Raw genomic sequence first — 11,464 nt, 5'->3', positions numbered from 1 at the left:
ACGCTGTGATGCTGATTGGTGGATTAGAGAGTTAAATGATAATACCGGTAGTCACTATTGAGGTGTTGTTGGTGAAGTGTCATATCAGACTATCAGATCTGATTTTCAGGAGAATGTATTTGGGTATGATGGTATATTAAATGCATGTAGTGATGGCAGTGATAACAAGAAATATAGCAGACCAAGTCATTTTATGTGTTAAAACAAAGAAATGGGTTTCTTTCCAAATAAGAGCAGTTGGGTGGGAGGGAGTCCACATGAGATTCGAGGGTCAAGGTGAGGAATGAGGGTCAAGGTTACATGGGAAAGTCAGGGTTAGATGGGAGGGTCAAAGAGGCAGTAGGTCAAAGATATGAGAGGTCAAGGACAGGTTGGAAGGTAAAGCAGAGATTGGATAGGTCATTGTTAGGTGTGAGAGGCTATGGTGAAGGGAAAGATCAAAGTTAGGTGTGAGTTCAAGATAAAGTCGGAGAGGTCAAGGTGAGGTCAGATTGGGGGAGGGTAAGGTGCCACTTTTTTTAATGTGTGTTGGTTAGAATGTGCCCTAGAGCGAGTCTGTAGTTTTATTTCTCAATACCTCATTGTGTGTATGTTAAAATGAAATAAATTAGACAACAGTTGAAGTGACTTGATTGTGATTCTTTTTTATTTTGTGACTATGGAAATCTATACCTCATAGTTACGTTTGTTTGTTTATTCATTACAGCTGTATGACAGTGGTCAAGTCTGGAGTAGACAGTCCAGTGATTGACATCATGAGCATCAATATGTACAATACGTCATGAAAGCATGTTCACAAATCATTTGTCATACAGATTCATATATTGGGGACCAAACTATTCTCTTGCTGGTAAAGGGGCAGTGGGGTAGCCTAGAGGCTAAAGCGTTAGCTAGTCACGCCGAAGACCCGGGTTTGATTCCCTACATGGGTACAATATGTGAAGCCCATTTCTGGTGTCCCCCGCTGTGATATTGCTGGAATATTGCTAAAAGCGGCGTAAAACTAAACTCACTCAATCTTGCTGGTAAGCATAAATGAACCTAAGGGTGAGGTCATTCTAATTAGCACACCTCAACTGAAGATTCAGAGGACCTGGAACCACATTTGTTGGTTCACCTGAAATATATTACCTATAGTACTTTGAAATCTCCACAGTCAGACAAACATTGGGATACAGTGGTGTGTGGTCCTGTGCATAGAGCCCAGGTTCCATTTCAGTTGAAGTTCAGCAACGATGGCTGATGTCACCTTGTCTCTTGACTCACTCAGCCCTGTCCCACAAAGAAGCACATGTGACACGTGTGGTCTCACCTTAGGAGCAGAGAGACCTTGCGTGACCAAGTCACGGTGCCTGTCACCTCTCCTTCCATTTGGATCCATTGGTTACCAAGTCACAGTGCCTGACCTCTTCTTCCATTTGGTTCCATTGGTGACCAAGTCATGGTGTCTGACCTCTTCCTCCATTTGGTTCCATTGGTTACCAAGTCACGGTGCCTGACCTCTTCTTCCATTTGGTTCCATTGGTGACGAAGTCACGGTGCCTGACCTCTTCCTACATTTGGTTCCATTGGTTACCAAGTCATAGTACCTGACCACTCCTTCCATTTGGTTCCATTGGTGACCAAGTCACTGTGCCTGACCTCTTCCTCCATTTGGTTCCATTGGTGACCAAGTCACGGTGCCTGACCTCTTCTTCCATTTGGTTCCATTGGTGACCAAGTCACGGTGCCTGACCTCTCCTTCCATTTGCTTCCATTGGTGACCAAGTCATGGTGCCTGACCTCTTCTTCCATTTGGTTCCATTGGTTACCAAGTCACGGTGCCTGACCTCTCCTTCCATTTGGTTCCATTGGTGACCAAGTCACGGTGCCTGACCTCTCCTTCCATTTGGTTCCCAGTCCGCGGTGCCTGACCTCTTCTTCCATTTGGTTCCATTGGTGACCAAGTCATGGTGCCTGACCTCTCCTTCCATTTGGTTCCACTGGTTACTAAGTCACGGTGCCTGACCTCTTCTTCCATTTGGTTCCATTGGTGACCAAGTCATGGTGCCTGACCTCTTCTTCCATTTGGTTCCATTTTGACCAAGTGGTGCCTGACTGTTCCATTGGTTACCAAGTCACGGTGCCTGACCTCTTCTTCCATTTGGTTCCATTGGTGACCAAGTCACGGTGCCTGACCTCTCCTTCCATTTGGTTCCATTGGTGACCAAGTCACGGTGCCTGACCTCTCCTTCCATTTGGTTCCATTGGTGACCAAGTCACGGTGCCTGACCTCTCCTTCCATTTGGTTCCCACCAAGTGGTGCCTGACCTCTTCCTTCCATTTGGTTCCATTGGTGACCAAGTCACGGTGCCTGACCACTCCTTCCATTTGGTTCCATTGGTTACCAAGTCACGGTGCCTGACCTCTTCTTCCATTTGGTTCCATTGGTGACCAAGTCACGGTGCCTGACCTCTCCTTCCATTTGGTTCCATTGGTTACCAAGTCATGGTGCCTGACCTCTTCTTCCATTTGGTTCCATTGGTGACCAAGTCACGGTGCCTGACCTCTCCTTCCATTTGGTTCCATTGGTGACCAAGTCAGGATGCCTGACCTCTTCTTCCATTTGGTTCCATTGGTGACCAAGTCACGGTGCCTGACCTCTCCTTCCATTTGGTTCCATTGGTGACCAAGTCACGGTGCCTGACCTCTCCTTCCATTTGGTTCCATTGGTTACCAAGTCATAGTGACCTGACCACTCCTTCCATTTGGTTCCATTGGTTACCAAGTCACGGTGCCTGACCTCTTCTTCCATTTGGTTCCATTGGTGACCAAGTCACGGTGCCTGACCACTCCTTCCATTTGGTTCCATTGGTTACCAAGTCATGGTGCCTGAGCTCTCCTTTTATTTGGTTCCATTGGTGACCAAGTTAGGGTTGCCTGACCTCTTCTTCTATTTGGTTCCATTGGTGACCAAGTCACGGTGACAGACCTCTCCTTCCATTTGGTTCCATTGGTTACCAAGTCACGGTGCCTGACCTCTCCTTCCATTTGGTTCCACTGGTGACAAGTCACGGTGCCTGACCACTCCTTCCATTTGGTTCCATTGGTGACCAAGTCACGGTGCCTGACCTCTCCTTCCATTTGGTTCCATTGGTTACCAAGTCACGGTGCCTGACCTCTCCTTCCATTTGGTTCCATTGGTGACCAAGTCACGGTGCCTGACCACTCCTTCCATTTGGTTCCATTGGTTACCAAGTCATGGTGCCTGACCTCTCCTTCCATTTGGTTCCATTGGTGACCAAGTCACGGTGCCTGACCTCTCCTTCCATTTGGTTCCATTGGTGACAAGTCACGGTGCCTGACCTCTCCTTCCATTTGGTTCCATTGGTTACCAAGTCACGGTGCCTGACCTCTCCTTCCATTTGGTTCCATTGGTGACCAAGTCACGGTGCCTGACCTCCTCCTTCCATTTGGTTCCATTGGTTCCATTTACCAAGTCATGGTGCCTGACCTCTTCTTCCATTTGGTTCCATTGGTGACCAAGTCACGGTGCCTGACCTCTCCTTCCATTTGGTTCCATTGGTGACCCGGTGCCTGACCTCTCCTTCCATTTGGTTCCATTGGTGACCAAGTCACGGTGCCTGACCACTCCTTCCATTTGGTTCCATTGGTTACCAAGTCATGGTGCCTGACCTCTCCTTCCATTTGGTTCCATTGGTGACCAAGTCACGGTGCCTGACCTCTTCTTCCATTTGGTTCCATTGGTGACCATTGGACCACTCCTTCCATTTGTTCCACCAAGTCACGGTGTGACCTCTTCTTCCATTTGGTTCCATTGGTGACCAAGCCTGACCACTCCTTCCATTTGGTTCCATTGGTTACCAAGTCACGGTGCCTGACCTCTCCTTCCATTTGGTTCCATTGGTGACCAAGTCACGGTGCCTGACCTCTCCTTCCATTTGGTTCCATTGGTTACCAAGTCACGGTGACTGACCTCTTCTTCCATTTGGTTCCATTGGTGACCAAGTCACGGTGCCTGACCTCTCCTTCCATTTGGTTCCATTGGTGACCAAGTCACGGTGCCTGACCACTCCTTCCATTTGGTTCCATTGGTTACCAAGTCACGGTGCCTGACCACTCCTTCCATTTGGTTCCATTGGTGACCAAGTCACGGTGCCTGACCACTCCTTCCATTTGGTTCCATTGGTGACCAAGTCACGGTGCCTGACCACTTCTTCCATTTGGTTCCATTGGTGACCAAGTCATTTGGTGCCTGACCTCTTCCTTCCATTTGGTTCCATTGGTGACCAAGTCACGGTGCCTGACCTCTCCTTCCATTTGGTTCCATTGGTGACCAAGTCACGGTGCCTGACCACTCCTTCCATTTGGTTCCATTGGTTACCAAGTCACGGTGCCTGACCTCTTCTTCCATTTGGTTCCATTGGTGACCAAGTCACGGTGCCTGACCTCTCCTTCCATTTGGTTCCATTGGTGACCAAGTCACGGTGCCTGACTCTCTTCCATTTGGTTCCATTGGTGACCAAGTCACGGTGCCTGACCACTCCTTCCATTTGGTTCCATTGGTTACCAAGTCACGGTGCCTGACCACTCTCATTTGGTTCCATTTTACCAAGTCACGGTTCCACTCCTTTGGTTCCATTGGTGACCAAGTCACGGTGCCTGACTCACCTTCCATTTGTTCCATTGGTTACCAAGTCACGGTGCCTGACCTCTCCTTCCATTTGGTTCCATTGGTGACCAAGTCACGGTGCCTGACCACTCCTTCCATTTGGTTCCATTGGTTACCAAGTCACGGTGCCTGACCTCTCCTTCCATTTGGTTCCATTGGTGACCAAGTCACGGTGCCTGACCTCTCCTTCCATTTGGTTCCATTGGTGAGTCAAGGTGCCTGACGGTTCCATTTGTTTCCATTGGTCCGGTGCCTGACCTCTCCTTCCATTTGGTTCCATTGGTGACCAAGTCACGGTGCCTGACCTCTCCTTCCATTTGGTTCCATTGGTTACCAAGTCACGGTGCCTGACCTCTCCTTCCATTTGGTTCCATTGGTGACCAAGTCACGGTGCCTGACCACTCCTTCCATTTGGTTCCATTGGTGACCAAGTCAGGGTGCCTGACCTCTCCTTCCATTTGGTTCCATTGGTGACCAAGTCACGGTGACGGACCACTCTTCCATTTGGTTCCATTGGTTTGACCAAGTCACGGTGCCTGACCTCTTCTTCCATTTGGTTCCATTGGTGACCAAGTCAAGTCACGATGCCTGACCTCTCCTTCCATTTGGTTCCATTGGTGACCAAGTCATGGTGCCTGACCTCTCCTTCCATTTGGTTCCATTTTGGTTCCATTCGTGACCAAGTCACGGTGCCTGACCACTCCTTCCATTTGGTTCCATTGGTGACCAAGTCACGGTGACCTCTCCTTCCATTTGGACCTCTCCTCTTCCATTTGGTTCCATTGGTTCACTGACCTCTCCTTCCAAGTCACGGTGCCTGACCTCTCCTTCCATTTGGTTCCATTGGTGACCAAGTCACGGTGCCTGACCACTCCTTCCATTTGGTTCCATTGGTTACCAAGTCACGGTGCCTGACCTCTCCTTCCATTTGGTTCCATTGGTGACCAAGTCACGGTGCCTGACCTCTCCTTCCATTTGGTTCCATTGGTTACCAAGTCATGGTGCCTGACCTCTTCTTCCATTTGGTTCCATTGGTGACCAAGTCACGGTGCCTGACCACTCCTTCCATTTGGTTCCATTGGTAACCAAGTCATGGTGCCTGACCTCTCCTTCCATTTGGTTCCATTGGTGACCAAGTCACGGTGCCTGACCTCTCCTACCATTTGGTTCCATTGGTTACCAAGTCATAGTGCCTGACCTCTCCTACCATTTGGTTCCATTGTCTGCTAGTGACCAGTTCTGACCTGAAATCCCTGCTGGTGGATCAAGAGTGGGGGTTGGGGTGATGCAGGGGTGCTGAATGCGTTGTTAAACAAACAAATGATAGGCATAGGGAACACTTTATTTTGCATTATTAATTTAAAAGGGCTAGTCAATAAAAAAAATACTCATAGGCTTGAGGACGTTATTTTCATCTGAGCGACAACTGAGAATTAAGTGTGGCTCAGAATCACCTTGCATGAGCTGGGAAACCATAGCCACACGTTCGTCTTACGTTACTGTACGACATCATGATTTTGTATGAACGACGACTCCACGTCGAATAGTAAAGAGAGTCCATAGCATCAATATTGCAGATGGCATTATATTAAAAAGAAATATTTTCTACTTTAAAAGCTTATCCATTTTGTAATATCATTATCGCCATACATTTTTAGTTTGTAAACTAATTTCGATACGCCGACTTAGTGACTGTCATCATCATCATCATCATCATCATCATTAACAACAACCTCATCACCGTCCGAGTGCTGCCATTGTCGTCGGGACTACAATCATTACCGCAGCGCAACGTCCACTGTCGTTATAGTCATCATCATTATCATCAATCATCATTAGCGTTCCAGGCTTGTCATTATCTTCGCATCTGCAGGGCCGTTGGCAGCTTCGTAGAGCTCATCACATCATCATCATCATCAATAGATTTCTCTCAGCTGGCTCCCGCCTTCCTATGCGCGCGTCAACATGCCGCAAACTTACATCGCGATATTAGAGACGGATCCCAGTTTACAAATTCCTCCATCTCTCATGACACAATAATTTTAACTTACATAGCGCTGGAACCTAGTGGCAGGTTGGTAATTGTTTTATCATCATCATTCAATAACTTTTGGTATTTTTCTGTAATATAAACCAACGTACTTCATCTAACCTACAGACCGCGTTTTATTCCCAAGTAAAGAGTTCAGTGACCTCGTTAACTTCGACATACATGCATGTGAAACAGGCTGAAACATGTCACTTTGAGTAAACATTTATGAGAACTGGTCTCGCGATATGTGAGCGAGGTCTGATCCTCATGCCTTTATTACCACGTTAGCCAAAACTATGAAGCATTCTGTCAGCCTCTTATCCCAAAATACTAAGTTAAAACAATTATGCTGACTCAAGTCTAAATTATCTCAGCTCTTGCCTCAGACTGAAAGAAGCATTATCGTGAGTTCCATTGAGATTTTACATTTTAATTTCCATATGTATATTTTAATGCTACTACCACAAATCACTCCCGATGCATGCAGACATGAGAAATTCATATCTGGTAATCGTTCGTATCAATAACTGAATATAAGGAAAACAACAAAGGTCGGTCAGTTTACAGGTAAGTGGTGTGTTAATTCAATGATAAAATTACATGTAATATACGGACAATATGCTGACTGATCATTGGTTGGTATTGCGTCTCGGGCCTCTTTCCATGCTGCTCCGCTTCCGTGTCAGTCGGTGTAAAAGATTGTTGACTTAGTTTGGTGTTTACGTCGCACTCAGCAATACTCCAATGGCGGCAGTGTGCATATAATAGAGTCTGGATCGGATAATCCAATGATTGACATCATGAGCATCGTTCTACGTAATTTGTCAGCGAGCCTGACCACCCGATACCAGAAGACCAAGTCTAACCATGATGTCGACGTGTACATTAACCATTTTAGTGTACTTTATCTCAAGCCCGCTAGTCATGTGGCCACCAGGTCAAATATTAGATTTTGTACAATCGTTTCTCCGGCTATCATTGAGTGAATTTAGTTTTACGCCGCTTTTAACAATATTCCAGCAATATCACGGCAAAGGACACCAGAAATGGGCTTCACACAATGTGACTGACTGACTGACTGAGTTTGGTTTTACGCCGCTTTTAGCAATATTCCAGCAATATCACGGCGGGGGACACCAGAAATGGGCTTCATTCATTGTACCCATGTGGTCACACAATGTACACATGTGGGGAATCGAACCCGGCTCTTGGTCATGACGAGCGACCGCTTTAACCACTAGGCTACCCCACCGCCCTCAGATATCAATGGCATTGCAGATACTTATCAATATCAGATCAGTATCATTTGTAGATTTATTCAGTTTGGGAGAATATAGATGAGAGGTTCTGTCTTATATATACGTTATTCGATTCTGTAAACAATCATATATTTCCTTCAGAAATGTAATTTATTTAACAGTCACATCGATGCCTTTATTAATATCGATGGTGCTACTTCCTGATATAAAACGGAGAATATTTCATTATTAATATCGAGGTCGGTGTCCAGAAATCTATGTCAGTGCGGTTGCGGAATGGTCGGGATGATAGAAAACATTATCATTGTGAACACCATGCAAAAACGAGTTGAACTTGGCTCCGTCTATTCATCATTACTGAAGACTTTGTTCTATTAATAACGAAAGAAATATGCATTATTCCAACTTAATATGTACGCAATAGATGCATAAATTGTTCTGATAGATACGATTCTAAATATCGAGTAGCTGTTGATTATATACACACACAAAAAAACAGTTGTGGGTAAGCATCATGACCGGGTCAAAGGTCACGATGTCGACCACGTGATTTTCCAGCTCGGTTCGACAGTTTGCATATGCATCTTACATTACACATAGATAATATGTCAAGTCAGGTAGCTCACAAGCCGTCTGACATTGGATAATGACAAGGCGAAATGATAACCCGGCCTCGAATTTGAAAGTGCAACGTCAACACCAGCACACCGCGCAGGTTTGAACAGCGAACGCCTCACATGCAAAGCGATCCCCTGTCGGAGTGAAGTTTTGAAAACTGCCACAACCATGCATACGGTATCTAGACTAGTTCGTGCTGTGTGGCCTTCGATTACGGCACGTCTCTACAGTTCCACATCAACTAAGGACATCAGCGGAATTTTCCCTCCCATCCCAACCCCATTCAACGCAGACGAGACAATCGCGTGGGATAAACTCGAATCAAATATCAAGAAATGGAACGAGATTCCTCTTCGTGGATATGTAGTTCAAGGTTCGACTGGGGAGTATACGTTCATGACTCCTCAGGAGAGAGTTGAAGCCGTAAGACGCGTTAAAGACTTTGCTGGTCCAGGTAAAATGGTGATCGCTGGTTCGGGCTGCGAGTCGACGCGTGACACGATCAATATGACCCGGGAAATGTCGTCTGCTGGAGCAGAGGCTGTTTTGGTAGTGACGCCATGTTATTACAAAGGACGCATGACCTCGGGCGCTTTCATCCAACACTACACTCGCGTAGCAGACGACAGTCCGGTTCCAGTGATTCTCTACAGCGTTCCTTCAAACACCGGCATCGATCTACCCCCCGATGCCATTATACAGCTCGCCAAACATCCGAATATCATCGGAATCAAAGAAAGTGGGGGTGACGTCGCCAGAATTGGGAGTTTGGTGCACAATACTTCCAAGGATGGGTTCCAGGTGCTATCCGGGTCTGCCAGTTTTCTGTACCCGGCTCTTGGTGTTGGAAGTGTCGGAGGGGTGTGTGCTCTGGCAAATGTTCTGGGTGGTCCATTGTGCCAACTTGAGCAGCTTGTCAAGGAAGGGAAGTTGAACGAAGCTAAGCTACTCCAGCATCGGCTGATAGCGCCCAATGCCGCTGTGACGAAGGTGTACGGTATAGCGGGGGTAAAGAAAGCCATGGAATGGTTCGGATTTTATGGAGGCCCAACACGATCCCCTCTTCAGTCATTAACAGAGCCGGAAGAAAAAGCCTTGAGGGACACTTTTGTTAGTTCTGGCTTTTTGTGAGGGTCGATCTACATGTGTGTAATTTACTCAGAAGACGTGCCATATAGACGGATCTATTAACCTAAACCATGAACTGAAGATATATAGTATTTCTTACATAAAACAATCGTTTGTTCTCTTTCATGTCAACACTTTTGTTGTTTTTAGTTTCGGTCTTTGATATGGATATTACCGCATCCGTGGTCTGATGGACATCGGAAGGTCGGTGGGTCGAAACCCAGGCTGCGTCAAACCAAGATAATTGTACAAATGGCACTTTAGTTACCCTGCCTTGCGCTCGAACTTAGGTCACCTGGACTAGTGTAACGGAGTCATTATGGGTGAGTTGTGATTTACGCAGCTTTTAACAATATTCGAGCAGTATCACGGTGGGGGACACCAGACTAGGCTTCACACATTGTAGCCATGTGGGGAATCGAACCCGGCCCTTCGGCGTGACGACGAACGCTTTAGCCACTAGGCTACCCCACCGCCCTTCAAGTTTAAGAAAACACTATCTGGATGGAGTATTATTTAATGAGACAATAAACACAAGATACACTATCACAACACAACAACTGGTACGCGGCACTAACCGTAGCATATATATGAAGTGCACGTTAATTTTATTATGTAACATTAACGTATGGACATTTTAAAAAGAGAGCAAATGAAAACGAAGTCCCGATTTTATGAAACAAACTTAAGTCTGAACTTTTACTTGTTTAACAGTGAGTGAGTTTGGTTTTACGCCGCTTTTAGCAATATTCCAGCAACATATTACGGCAGGGGACACCAGAAATGGGCTTCACATATTGTACCCATGTGGGGAATCGAACCCGGGCCTTCGGCGTCACGAGCGGATGCTTTAACCACTAGACTACGCCACCGCCCCTCAAGTCAATGGTCAGCCTACGACGTATAGCTCAGTGTGTTGTACCATAACTTTACAACACTGGGGACTTTGAATTCTCAAAGGGTTTAGATTACACCAACGCTTGATCGTTCCTAACAAGTTTTTTATAACCCACCACACATTTGTTTGCTACACAAGTTTTTGACTACCAGTTAACACATTGTTTTCAAATATTTTCCGCATATTTTTAACACGAAGCCAAGCTAAGTTGAAGTTACAACATAAAGATAATTAAAGATGATTATAGATGAATTTATTAGCGCGTTTTCTTTTAAAACAGCATGAGTGTTTGGGTCGGCCAGTGCAGAACGTGAGTTTGAATAGTATTTTAGAAGTCACATACAACGGTCAGATGAACTGGGTCGGATGGTCGAGGTAAAGCAGGTGTTAAATACATAGTGCTTGGGAGAAACCTGAGAGGACAGGATTGACAGACCCAGTATCAGATTTGGGATTTGAAGAAATGGCCTGATGTCACAATGAAGTAGAAGAGCGTTTTCTAAGACAATAATATAATTTCTCTCTCTCTCTCTCTCTCTCTCTCTTCTCTCTCTCTCTCTCTCTCTCTCTCTCTCTCTCTCTCTCTCTCTCTCTCTCTCTCTCTCTTTTTGCATCAAAGACTTGGATATATCAAACTGAATTTGAAATTAAGCTTCGAGTAAAACGTAGATGTTGCTATTGTTGTTATCACTGGTATAAGTATTTAAAAACACTAATAAAAATTCAAAACTGCTAACTGTAGGCCTAGTTGTACGTTTTCGGTGTTTTCTGAAATTTTGGGGAGGCATTGGTGGTATGAAGTACACAATCATCTCTTTAAACTCCCTTAGTGGACATGTTATAACGTCTTGTTTCAG

The 11,464-nt window shown here is 45.8% G+C and overlaps 1 protein-coding gene across 1 annotated transcript; it reads left to right on the top strand.

Annotated features, from left to right (window-relative positions):
• Positions 1-8,494: 8,494 nt before the first annotated feature.
• Positions 8,495-9,835, top strand: LOC124264316 (4-hydroxy-2-oxoglutarate aldolase, mitochondrial-like). The gene has a single exon (XM_046699062.1). The coding sequence runs from the start codon at positions 8,750-8,752 to the stop codon at positions 9,710-9,712; it is 963 nt and encodes a 320-aa protein (XP_046555018.1). The 5' UTR covers positions 8,495-8,749; the 3' UTR covers positions 9,713-9,835.
• The last annotated feature ends 1,629 nt before the right edge of the window (positions 9,836-11,464 follow it).

The sequence above is a fragment of the Haliotis rubra genome, unplaced genomic scaffold (genome assembly GCF_003918875.1).
Source record: "Haliotis rubra isolate DU_JTF1 unplaced genomic scaffold, ASM391887v1 Scf92, whole genome shotgun sequence".
In the NCBI taxonomy this organism is placed as follows: domain Eukaryota; kingdom Metazoa; phylum Mollusca; class Gastropoda; order Lepetellida; family Haliotidae; genus Haliotis; species Haliotis rubra.
The sequence above is the reverse complement of the archived record's forward strand: the minus strand, read 5'-3'. Positions and strand labels throughout refer to the sequence as shown.